General features: G+C 40.9%; 1 protein-coding gene across 2 annotated transcripts in view; it reads left to right on the top strand.

Moving 5' to 3' along the window:
• Positions 1–9989, top strand: part of TDRP (testis development related protein) — a 51635-nt gene extending 41646 nt beyond the window's left edge. For both annotated transcript variants that reach the window (XM_014610399.3, XM_059730044.1), the window contains 2 exons: positions 2456–2559; positions 6450–9989. In XM_014610399.3, the coding sequence (XP_014465885.1) occupies positions 2456–2559; positions 6450–6795 (450 nt within the window). In that variant the 3' untranslated portion in view covers positions 6796–9989. The remainder of the gene's footprint in view (positions 1–2455; positions 2560–6449) is intronic.
• Positions 9990–13696: the final 3707 nt, after the last annotated feature.

Below are 13696 nucleotides of genomic sequence, written 5' to 3'. Positions count from 1 at the left end.
ATAGATCTTGTCAGGGGGCATTGTGGTGCTACAGGGCATCTCAGAAGATGATCCATGGTTCGCTTCTCCTGACAAACACATTGATCAGTTGTATGATTTCATGAGAAAGTTGCATCTTCTGAGACCCACTCTCAATCTGTTTAGGCTCCTCCATGGGTGCCATTTGTAGGTGAAGCCTATGCTAACTCCTCACTGGCAGTAATTCCTTGCTAGCTCCATTCAACAGCTTTGTCACCTAGTTTCTCCCATTCTTTTAGCCAGAGGGTAAGTCTGGCTGATTCTGGTGATGTGATCAATGGTGTGGTAGAGGACAAAAAACCTATTTCTTGATCAGAGATCACGGTGTACTGCTTGATGCCCGTATAGTGGGTAGCGGTTGTCTGACTCTTGTACCTGGCAGTTAATGTAGCCTGCTACTTTCATAGATTTCATAGACATTAGGGCTGGAAGGGACCTTGGAAGATCGAGTCCAGCCCCCCGCCTGAAGGGCAGGAAGTTAGTTGGGGTCATAGGATCCCAGCAAGATAGGCATCCAATTTACTCTTGAAGGTGTTCAATGTAGATGCTTGAACCACCTCCGATGGCATGCTATTCCAGACCTTGGGGGCTCGGACAGTAAAGAAATTCTTCCTTATGTCCAACCTGAAATGGTCTTGCAGTAGTTTATAACCGTTCGACCTTGTCATGCCTTGGGGTGCTCTGGTGAACAAACGTTCCCCCAGATACTGGTGGTCACCCCTGATAAACTTATAGGTGGCCATCAGATCACCCCTGAGCCTGCGCTTTTCCAGGCTAAAGAGCCTCATAGATCTTAGCCTGTCATTGTAAGGTCTGTTTTCCTGACCTCTGATCATGTGCGTGGCTCTTCTTTGGACTCTCTCATGCTTCTCCACATCCCTTTTGAATTGTGGGGCCCAAAACTGGACGCACTACTCCAGCTGCGGCCTCACCAAGGCCAAGTACAAGTGGAGAATGACATTCTGGGATTTGCTTGAGAAGCATCTATGGATGCAAGCCAACATTTTGGTTGCTTTATTAGCCGCAGCATCGCATTGCAGGCTCACGTTCATCTTGTGATCAATGATGACCCCCAAGTCTTTCTTCCGTAGTACTAGCCAGCATAGCACTGCTGAGCCTATAAGGATGCTGCAGGTTTTTTCCTCCCAAGGTGGAGAACCTTGCATTTTTTTCCGTGTTAAACACCATCAGGTTATCATCTACCCATTTGCTGAGCCTGTCCAGGTCAGCCTGGATTGCCCTCCTGTTTTCAGGTGTGGATGCTTTGCCCCACAGTTTGGTGTCATCAGTGAACTTGGCCAGTCCGCTTCTGACTCCAATGTCTACATCATTAATGAAGATGCTGAACAATATGGGTCCAAGGACAGAGCCTTGGGGGACCCCACTGGTCACAGGGCACTATGACAAATGACTTCCGTCAGTTACCAACCTCTGGGTCCAACCACGGAGCCAGTTTCCCAGCCAGTGGATGGTGGTGGACCCAAGGCCACAATTTGGCCAGTTTTGCCAAGAGGTGATCATGGGATACCAAATCAAAAGCTTTTTTGAAGTCAAGATATACAACATCAATCTCTTCTCCCTTGTCCAGGTGATGGGTCACCTGGTCATAAAAGGAAATGAGATTAGTCAAGCAAGACCTACCCACAACAAACCCGTGCTGGCTATCCCTCAGGATGTTGGTGTCAGCCAGTCCATTAAGGATGGCCTCTTTAATAAATAAAATAAAATTTCCTCCTGATGTAAGGGGGCTCTATGCCAGATAGCATGTATAGGAAGGGAACATGGGTGGGTTTTAGACAGCCTGTTATAATTTTGCATGTATCATTTAGGGCAGTGTCAATATGTTTACTGTGACTTGAGCATTCCCAGGTGGTGCAGGCATATTCAGCCTTGGAGAAACAAAGTGCTAAGGCAGTAGTGCACAGTGTGGGTGGTTGTGGTCTTTGAACTGGATGTGCAGTTCAATAAACTGATTTTAAACTAAATCAGTTAAATCTTATGCTACATCCATCTAGGTTAATCTTTAAACCAGTTTTGGTCATTTTGAAAGCGGTTTATATGTGCTGAACTTCTGTTGTGTTACAGATTTGATCCAGTTTCCGATCACTTATACTGGTTTATGTGTAATTTCTGTGCCTAGCCTGTCCCTGTTATGCAACAGTGAGCAAGGCAGGGTGCAGGTGCTATAGCAGCCACTGCTTATTTTTTGCAACTGTGGCCAGTTTATCAGGTTTTAAGATGACACAAAGCAGATTTTGTGGCCCAGAGAATCTGGCTCAAGACATGTCTTTAAGCAAATGTCTTTGAGGAACAGGGAAAGGAAAAAGATTCTGCATTAAGGGATGGTATCTGCCCGTAGGAAATTTATTTGTACCCTTTTGTTCTGGGCTTGAGTTTGTAATATATTTTTCTCAGATACTTTTACTTCCACATGTAGGTCCAGGGTGCAAGTTTTCGGGGTTGGAAAGAAGTGACCTCCCTTTTCAATAAAGATGACGAACAACAATTGCTAGCAGGATGCAAATCTCCAAAATCTAAAGGGTAAGAAAAATGGAACAGTGGCAAATAATATAGGAAAAAGAATAAGTTGTAGTTAAACAATGCCTACAGGAACAATGAAGAGCTAGAATGAAAGGTAGAGTGAAAAGAGCCAATTTATTGAAAAATTCTGTTGAAAAATCTACCATGCCTAAAGTTATTTGTATTTTAAATTTACATGGAACACAGAACTTGTTTAAGTTTGGAACCCTAAAAGAATACGGGCAGGGTTCCTCTACTAGGTGGAAACAACAGTTAGCTATGGACAATCTCTTATACATTAGGGAAAAAATTGCAATAACTTTAGCTGGAATAATGCTGTAGACTATAGCTGCTATAGGAAAATAATAAAAAAAAAAATCATTTTCGCTTTGTTATAATTCAACATTTTAAGATGTAATCAAATTTAGAAATATTTTCTTTTCTCTGCACACTTTTCTGTCTTGAGTCTGTTAATCACTAGTTGGTTAGTCCTTATAGCTAGGGACCTACCTAAATCACAACAAGACAAAAGGGTTTTTTGTGGTCTGCTCACAGCACACAGCCAAATTTACATGCAATTTGCAGAGGCTCTGTCCCTCCATGCTGATGGTGGAGAGGCCCCGGGGGGAGGAGGAATGAAGGGGGCAGCCGCTATCTTGATGGCTGGCTGCCCTTTTTGTGGCGCCCCCCCTCCCCCCCCCCCCCCCCAGTTCTGATTAGTGTAGAGGCCCTGGGGCAGAGGGTGTGAGCAACAAGGGGGTAGCTATCTTATCTGCTGCCCTTTGTCCTTCCTCATCAGTTGGTACTTTCCCCTCCTGGCACCAACTGGACTACTGGCTTCTACTGGGGAGCCAGCATTTTGTTTTTATTAAGGTTTTTTTGTTGTTGATTTTGCAGTTTCTGTGAAATCTCTGAAACCATGAATTAAGTAGGTCCCTCTTAAGTAGCTACATCTTACAGCTGCCTAGCTGCCAGAATTGCTAGGACGATGCAACTTATATGGGGAAATGAGCTGATATATCTGAAATTATTTCCTTGAATGGAATAAGTTCTGGCAGGAAGGCACTGTGGCTGGGTTACTTGCCTCTGTGAAGCTTTTACCTGTTTAACTACACTGATCTGAAGTAGGGGGAAAAAAATCATACTTTAACAAACACAGCTGTGCCAGGAAAACATACCTGACTCAAAGAAATATAATTTGCTCTTAAAAAAAAAAATCAGTCTAGCTCCTTTTAAAAGCAGTGTTAACTGTTTTATGTTAAAGTAACCACAACAGATTTGTGGTCTTAATAAGTAAAATAAAGATTACTTAAGTATTAAAATCCAGTTAGGTTTTTTTTTTAATTGGGAATTTTTTAACATCTTTTTTTAATAGCTTGTTTTTAACAAATCTCTGCTTCATAGGCGTCAAGCTTAAATTTTTTTCTTTTTAAAAGTAATCTTCAATATCTGCATTAATTGCAATAAGAACAACTCACTGTGTGCTGATAGTGGGCATTGAATATTTTCATTTTGCTTCATCTCCCTAACTCATTGAATACTCCAATCTTACACCTATATCATCACTAGTACTCAGTCTTTTATGTCTTATTACTTGCTTATATACAAGCTTCTTTTGCATAAATGCTTGGCATTTTGAAGGCTTTATTTACACTGGAAATATTAAAATTTATTAAATTATAAACATTAAATTATTTCAGTTTTCACAAATGTATTTCTTTGGGAAAGAAATATGGTTAGCATATATTGCAAAAGGCTTTTAAAATAACATAGATAATAGGGGTGTGTGAAACGGGCTGTATTTGATTCATATTCGGTCTGAATTGGGGGCAGTGATTCAATTTGTTGATTTGGATCACTGTCCCCAATTTGGATTCAGCTGAATCCGAATCTGAAGATTTGATGCTGATTCGGAGAATCATCGATTCGGCCATAGACACAGCTTTAAATGTATTTTCTATATTCCTCCAGGTACCAGGTATGTCTTGTGAATACTGCGATGGTGGGGCAGATGGAGCATCCCAAAGGAGTGCTGGGGGTCCCCTGCATGCTCGGCAATGAACCTGGAAGTAGACCAGAAGTACTTCTGGGTCTGCTGCTGAGCATGCAGGGGGGCCCCCTTGCAGCCCCCCAGCTTGGCAGTCGGCCGTGGGGGGGAGGGGACCCCGGGTCCCTCCCCAGACCCAGGAAGCATCAGTCGCTGAGCCGGGGGGGGGGGAGGGTGCCCCCTGCATACTCCCAAGCGGACCCAGAAGTGGACTGGAAGTGCTTTGGGTCCACTTCTGGATCTGCTGCCGAGTGCGCTGGGGACCCCCCCCATGCTTGTGTGGGATGCTCCATCCACCCCAGCATCTCAGCATTCCTGAGCCACCTGGTACCTTGAGGTATGTAAACATTTAAAGCTGTGCCTATGTCTAAATTGTCAAACCTTTCTGAATCTCTCTGAATCAATTTGGAGGGTTCCGATTTGATTCAGAGAGATTGAAGGGTCTCCTGATTCGATTCGATTCGGATTCAGAGATTTGTCCACTGAATTGGGCCGAATCTCCACTGAATCAAATCAACAACTGAAGCTTCACACAGCCCTAATACATAAGTATGTGTACTTATAACACACAGAATATCTTGTTGCTCTTCCTTTAAGCAAAGATTATAACTTGGAAATATATTGATTACATTCATATTATTAATGGCCATCAAACTCTTTCCAAAATTAATAAAATGAAATTGTTGGACAAGTAACCTCAGGCAGTTGAGCATACTATACTGTTTCTGATCTAAAGTGGAAGAAATTACATTAGGATTAAGCATGTTCCTAAAATATTGATACTTCAACAAAATTACAGAATCTGGATGAAAAGAATCAACGTATCACCAAGATGATGTGTCTGTTTTTAAAAATCAGACAAGCTAGAGTTTAGTGCAGTTGCAGACTACGCTAGGCTTTACTTTCAAAGAGCTAGCAGAGCTAGTCAGTGGGATCATCTCTAAGTCAGCATTACTATTCCAGGTAAGTAAAAGTATCAGATTGTGGCCCAGAATACTGTAAATGTTAAGTGGCTTTGGTTGTTCTTTTTCTACAATGTTTATTTGGAAACTCGGGAAAATTCTTGGGTTTTTTTCTGTTTTTCCTATATCTGATTTATTATATCCAACAGTCAACCAGAAGAGCTTTTATTGTAATTTGTATTTAAAAAAAAAGGAGGGGGAGATCCCTTCCTGAATGTATAACTTGTTTTAGAGCCTATGTCCTGCAAGGTACGCAAGAATCCATTCACATGGAGCACCTTCAGAACTTGACTGACTTCTTTAAATCTCAGCAGAGAAAGGCGGAGCAGTTTGTTCTAAGCAAATGGCAGAACCATTTTGTAGGCCTTAATCTCTTGCTTAGGATATAAAATCATGCCTAAAGCTTTTCATATGAAAAATATGTCAAAATAATCTCATTTTTAGTATAGATTTAAATGTTTTTCTTTAACAAGGGAAAGGGAAGAGGGGCTTTTTGATAAAATTACCCTTCAACATTGAACATTTCATACTTAAAATGAAGAGCATTGCTAATCTGTTTTAGTAGCTGAAGAGGTGAAAATGTGATAGAGAAGGGAAGTGCTGTATGAAGATGATAAATAATTTAACCTAATGATGCACTTGAGGATTTGTTAAATAGTTGTAGGGATCATTTGTGGTAGCTTTCTATAACCAGGAGACCTTTAAAGTGGCAAATTAACAAGGAAAGGATTTGCTATAATACCTATTTAATTTTTGGAAGATAGTTTTCTGTAGCAGTCAATCTTTTATTTCTTTTGGGTTGATTTGGCAGAACCAGGTTGCAAACATTTATTTCTTGATATCTTGAATATAGGGAGAAGTTATCAGTGTTTTAATAATATCACATTTCTTTTTTTCTTTAGAACTAATCTAAAATTAAAAGAAGATGTGAAGTCAGAAAAGAAATCTGGATTTTGGGACAGTTTGGTGATAAAACAGAATATCCAGTCCAGAAAACCAGATGAAATTGAAGGCTGGGAACCACCACAGATCACTGCTGGAGAGCCCGTCAGTGATGCAGCAAATACTTTAAGTGACTATACATCCTGGTCAGGCTGGGAAGATGAGACCAAAGGCTCCACAAAATATACAAACCTGGCTAGCTCAGGAAACAGTTCCAGGTGGAGTATCAAATCAGCTGGAAAGCTGGTTAGTATTAGACGACAAAGCAAAGGTAACCTTACTGATAACTGGGAAGAACTAGAATGACATTTATAACATGAAATAATAAATAAGAGTAGAAAGTTTCCATGATTTACATGTATATTTAAACCAAAATCAAACTTGCTCTATATTGCACCTTTATACAATACCTTGTTTTATTCAGATTGTTACAAATTTTTGCTCACCTCTTAGTGAACTTTCTTATTACATTGTTGGATAGTTGCATTTTCCACACTGAAAAGAGTAGAGAATCTATTTTGTGCCTATATTTCACATTCAGACTCTGCAGTACGTTGGGTTGTTAGTTTACCAAAAAAATAATTCTTTGATGAATGTATACACTGGTTGTAAATTTGACTGCCTTACGTAGGAACTTCCACTAGCCTAAGATCCTGGGTTTTCTGATACTTGAGGATCATGTTAAGAAGGTTTTATTTTTGATGCTGTCCCTTTAAATAGCAGTGCTGATCTGCAGCTTGCCACAAATTGCTTACACTTGGTATACTACTTTTTTAGATTTTTAGTGTGAGCATATGCTTCAAGCTTGTGGACTCCCAAGATGCTCGATCATTACAATTGTCTACTGTAGAGTACATGATATGGGAGAATATCACATTCATGTAAAATCTCTTCTTTCATTACCAGAACTTCACAGTCAGATCAAAATGGGTCTTCCAGAGTTTATGCCGAATGTTGTTTAACATGTATAAAAAGGTTCGGTTTTAAAAAGAAAAGAAAAATGCCATGTTAAAATACAAGTAATTATTAAATATCAGGAAAGCAGAGGTTACTGTTGTATGTAAAGAGGAATCCAGTGCTCAGAATCCTTATCCCTCAATTTGTTTTATTACTTCTCATGGAGGAGCAATTGTTGCTGTTTCTGTTCAAGCTGGTTCATTTCTACTTCAGTTTAATCCTGATCCTATGTTCATTGTTTTTCTTAAGCACAGATTTGATGGTTGCTTTTGATATTTTCAGGGTAACAGAAATTGCAAATATGTGCATGCCCACACTTCTGAAACTGTTTATTACAGGGGTACCTGATTAGCTATTGATTCTTATTTTTAGTAAAAAGGAATCAGATACACAAGATATTTGTGATGGTATGTAAAACACTAGAAATGCCTTTTCTTGGCATACTGTTATTGGAAATGAGCAATGTGCCCGGTATTGGATATAAAACTATTTTCCATTATATTTATATGTAGATGTATGAGTATGGTATTAATGCCAATGCAGGGGATGGGGAGCCTACTGTTTCATGTCATACTGACATGGGGATTCTTTTTTGATCTCAACTGTGCAACTGGAATGACAGAGCCAGAAGCTGGCTTACTGACTCTGCTGCTGGTCTTCTATGCTGATCCTTAAATTTAAGCCAGACAGCATAGGATCAAATGACAGTTTCAAACGAAATCAAAACCTTTAAGAAATTAAAATGCATTGTTATTATGCAAGGGATATCTTGTATAAGTATTTTCATACAAAGGCTTTCCCAAGGAAAAGGGATGCAGATTTACTTTTATTGTTGTCCTTCCACTACCATGTTACTCCTTTTTCACCCTTCCATCCATACATTACATATGCATATGTCCTTTTGGTTTACACTTTCTAAATGGATATTCCTTTAAATTTCCTATCTAAATGTGCCTGTGGGGAAACAGTGGGGTAAAGCATGTCTCCTTTTTTTTTTAATTAGACTATTATGATACGCTGTTTTTCAGATTATATAAAGGAATATCAGTGCTTAGCTGCTGCAGAACAGGGTCTTGTAGCTTGCAAGTGCATCAATTAAAATATATAAGTAGAGAAGAGAGGATTGGAGGTCTGTTATGTTCAGGGATCCTTGTTTTCTCTGATTTAAAAAAATCCTCAATTTCTGGTTTAAAAAAAAAAGTAACCCCAAATCACATTTTTCCATGATTTTTAAAATGAAACACCACCTATTATCTATCTATCTATCTATCTATCTATCTATCTATCTATCTATCTATCTATCTATCTATCTATCTATCTATCTATCTATCCTTATACTGATCTATATATTAGCGGTGTTTCATTTTAATCATGGAAAAATGTGGTTTGGGGGTTACTTTTTTTAACCTAAAATTGGGGATTTTTTTTAATTGGAGAAAACCAGCATCCCTGTTATGTTGCACTAGTTAGCCTGGTTAGGAAGAAAAGATAAATTTGTCTTTGTATGTAACAGGTTTGTACAGACTTTTTTGTTTTGGGCGTGATTATAGAAAATGCTTGATACTTCAGGTAAGGAATGCTGTAATTTACAGTTTAGGAAGTGTCTTTATAGACCAGGAGCAGAAGTGTGGCATGTTGACAGTTGGTACTGACCTAAAGGGATGGAAGCAAATCTACTAGAAACCCTGGAAGTTTACTGAGGATGTTTATTTTCTCTTCTGTGGAAGCCCTATTTATACTGTGACCAGTAAAAGTTTTGCCTTGCACATAATACTGTCAAGTGCCTGTATCTCACCTTCATGTATTTGTGATGCACGGCTTAGTTGAGAGCAGTTTTTCAGTTTTTGTGTGTAAATTTCCAATGAAGGATATAGTCACAAAGCTGAAAACCTAATGAACAAAGATTACACCTACATGGGAACTTGAGATATGTAAACTTAGTCTGACTCGTCTTAGCTATAACAGTTTTTTTAAATGATTTCCTCAGAAATAATTGTTTAATATTAAGGACACAAATATTAAATTTAATATAATTTATTGTTATGCTTGATAACATATTTCTTTGCTTTGAGAACTCACTCATGTGATTCTTTTGTCTTTTGTGATGTTCATAAACTTTTTGTTAAATATCCAGAGGTTGATTGATTTTTTTTTTCCCCCCCCCCCCCCCTTTTTAAATGTTTAACAGCACTGTACATTCATGGGCTTATGCTCCACATAACTCCACATGTGGAACAGGGGTAGAATATGTCTCAATGTTTATTTTGAAATCACATTTCAATCGATGTGAACTGGTTTAGAAGAAGGTAGCATTAAGATTGTACACCAGGATTGCACAACATGAATAGACTATTGTTTCTATTGCTTTCTCATGGCCAATTTGCATGATTGTTGGCTTGGACTTAATGGAATTAAAATGCTTTATGTGGCTGTAACTGGTCACTTACTGCTAAGTAAAAGTCTTTTCTGGATATTTTTATTTATTAGCATCACTTGCAAAAATAGTATTTTCACTATGAATAAAGAATTAGTTTGAACTGAAATGCCTTATCTGCTTATTTTGTTCCATAATCACCCGTGTATATCTGATTTTATTTGGTACATGAATTCAGTTTTTGCTCTGTGGAACTAAGGGTGTGGACAGATGTACGTGCCATATGGAATATTGAGAAAATGACAGAAATGGTCCAAAAATAACCTGAAAGGAATGAGTACTATTTAGAAAATAGTGCTTCCTGTTGCATGTTCACACGTGATGGGGGAAGGCTCAGTTCTCCAGTATTCAACTGTGCTCCACACTCTTTTCACTGCCCTCTCTCTTCAGTGGGGTAGACTGTCAGCATTTGGTGTTTGTGCTTTACCTCTGCTCCCCCACACTGCCTTTGTGCCAAAATTGGAAACCCCGAGGCTCCTTCCATTGTGTTTCTCTGAGCCCTGGCAGAGGGTAGTCTGCAAGAGTGGAGGCAGCACATAAGAATGCAATCGCTGTCAATTGGCTGCATTTCCTCATGGAGGGGACGGAGCCAGGAGACACAGCAGCTTCTGTTGTATCACCTAGCTGGAGAGCATGCTGCTGCATGGAGCTGTGTCAGTTTAAAGCATTCCAGCCAGGAGGCTTTACACCTGTTTGTCGCTGAAGTGCTCCATCTCTGAAGTGCTACACTTAAAAATGCGTCAAATGTTACATCTGTCCCTACCTTAAGATGCTTGAGTTGTAGAATTCACCAAGGAAGCAGCAGATGCATCTGGAAAAATGTAATGCATATGGTACACTTTTGAGTTGTCCTAGAAGTAGCAAATATAACACTTGTTGCTGTTGTGTGGGAATACTCAACAGATTTGATAGGACCATGGGTGGATCCAGGATTTGGTAAAGGGGGTTTGCAGGTGCTGCAGGGCTGGCTGCACCCCCAGTCCCAAACTCCTCTCTTTTCCCCCCCTGCCTGCAGGCAGATCATTACACACAAGCAGCAGCTGGGGATGCTTAAGTCCTGAAATAAGGTAAGAACCCCTGTCCCCCATCCTGCTCCCAGTATCACCTCCCTTCTCATGTGTGCTCAGTGGCATGTTCTCTTCCCTCCCTGCTGCTTTCCCAAGCTGCCTCAAAGGCAGGGGGAGCTCTAGAGCCACTCCTGTCCTATATCAGCTGGACTGCATGAGGACCTGGGCTTGGCTGGGGACAGTGATGTTAGTGGGCATTTCCTTCTTGTGCCTGCTCCTGGGCTGGCGGGGTATACCCTGGAGGGGACTGGGCAGGAAGGAGGGATTCATCTGTTGCTGCCAGTGCTGATGCACCTGTATGTGTCTGGCTCCCTGTGCAGATTGCCTGGATGGGACAGGTGCCTCTGGAGTTTTTGCTGTCCCTAGGGCAGCCACAGACAATAGGGACAGTGGCAGTGGCAGGTGGGTGTGGAAGCAGTGGAAGGGAGGGGGGAGGAGGTGCTCCTGAGTGCACAGGGAAAAGGGAGTAGAATTCTCACCTGATATGGGGACTTAAAAAAAAAAAAAAATCTACTACAGACCATGGCATGGTCTGGATGGAGTGCAACTGTACCACTGTACCCCCTCTGGATCTGCCTCTGGACAGGACTACACATATTCTAATTAATTGGTACCCACCCTTTTATTAATTCCTTACTGTGAAAACAAGAAATGGTTCCCTATTGCCTCCTAAAGATTTCATTGCATCTTAAAACAATGGGTTATTAATTTATAGGGGCAGGTATCTAAAGCTGCTGATTTCTCTTGGGCTTTTGGGAAGGATGAGGGGGCACAATTCTTTTGTGGTTTTTTTTTTTTTTTTTTTTTGTAGAAAATATGAAACGCATTTTCAGGAAAATATCTGGTTTCAACAAAACTTCTGGGGTGTGTGAGGTGTGAGAGAATTCAGAACAGCCAAATAGGGTATTTGGCTGGGATTTGGGAGACTGACCTCTTAGTCTCTTGCTTGTACAGGGTAAAATATGGTCTTGAAATTGATTTTTCTATATTCTAGGCTTAACCATTGGGCTATTTGGGGATGTATTTCCCCTCTCACTATTTGGAAAGGCGGTTTGGATCCTCATGCAGAATGGGAAAGTTTCTGAAATTGTAAAAAAGTTTTCATGGGATCAGAGAGACAACTGTTTCATAAAGCTCTAGTACTTTATAAAGAAGGCCTGCATTTATTATTGTCTTTTCTATATATATAATAAACACTTTTATCCACTGTTTCTTGGACATAACTAAGTAGGATGTTGACTTCACAAGTATTAAGGTGTAGCAACCCCCCCAGTTTTTCTTTATATGATAGATATGCATTCCCTTCCCTTCCCCAATTATTCTGGCTTTTCTTTCTCTCCCTCTCTATTCCCTATAGACGAGCACAAGCGAGCTCAGACTTAGGATAAGCTTTAACATTTTTATGTTGGTAGCAAGCTTTTGGTTTTGGATATCCACTGTTTTAATATTGTATTATTATTAGGTTTGTATTGATTTTTACTGTTGTATATTGTATTATCATTTTTGTATTGATTTGTATTGTTTCATATGGATATTGTATGGTTTAGGCCTGTGTTTGTAAGTGAACCAAAGTAATGTCAAGTTTCCATTTTGTATGCCAAGTCTCCATCTCGTGTCCTCTGCCTGGGCATCCCCTGTGTTGGAACTGTATGATTCACGTATCTCTCCCATGTAAATTGGTTCCCGGATGAATGAGAGTGATTGGGAATGATTTGAAATACAATGGTAGCAGGTATCTACTGAGTGGCCTGTAACGACCAGGCCATCACCTCGCATTGATTCATCTAAGAACCATGGACCTTGCCCAGGAACAGAGACAAGAACCCAGCATTTGAAAGACAAAAGACCCTGCAGAACCAGCAACTCTACCGTTGTACCCCACCATTACAGACACCCGAAACTGCACATCCCTGCATGAAGCACACATGCTCAGTACACCAGGGGCTGACCCTTGCCTGGGCATGCCTCCTGTCACTAAGGTAACACAAGGTCTGCCCCTATAAAAAGAGGCAGTGAAGACAGACCCAATGGGATGCCTTTTCCATTTGGACCAGCACCACGCCACACCACCTATCCACCCAGAGGCCCGGCCGGGGACCCCCCTCTGGACAACGCATACTGGACAAAGACCCCTTTCCAGCCTGGATAGGTAGCTATCACCCCCTACCCCCTCTTCAACCAAGGACTTGGACTCTGCTTCTCTTCCCTACCTGGACTCCAGCCCTTCCACTGCGTCTCTCTCTCCTGCTGCCATTGTGACTGTGTGTGTGTGTGTGTGTGTGTGTGTGTGTGTGTGTGAGAGAGAGAAACAATAACTTCATGGGGCTGCGTAGTGTGTTGTCTGTGTAATAAAACTGTTATTTGGACCCCTAAGTTGGGTTTTGCTTTACTATGGTTTGGCCCTGCTCCAATCTCTGCTCCTCACCCCTCTAACTTCTGTCTCATTTCTCCCTCTGCTGCTTCTGGCTCACTGTCACCTCCAACACCTGTCCTGAGCTCCCCTCTGCCTCCAAACCCTCTGTTTCTTTGCCACTGTCTTATCCCCACTGCCTTTTCCTTTTCCCCTGAGTAACCAGGTTTCTGCCTCAGTTTCTCTCCTGGCTGTCTCCTCCTTGCCACCACTTAACTGCCCCTCCCCAATATCTCAGCTGTATGCCTTAGTTTCCAGCCCCAATCTACCTTAAGTAAAGGCAAGCCTCAGTTCCTCAGCCAGCTTCTCTGTAGTCCATCGGTTCTAATCCTGGTTCTG

This window comes from Alligator mississippiensis, chromosome 1 (assembly GCF_030867095.1).
Source record: "Alligator mississippiensis isolate rAllMis1 chromosome 1, rAllMis1, whole genome shotgun sequence".
Taxonomy (NCBI): Eukaryota; Metazoa; Chordata; order Crocodylia; family Alligatoridae; genus Alligator; species Alligator mississippiensis.
This window is presented reverse-complemented; position numbering and strand designations above follow the sequence as displayed.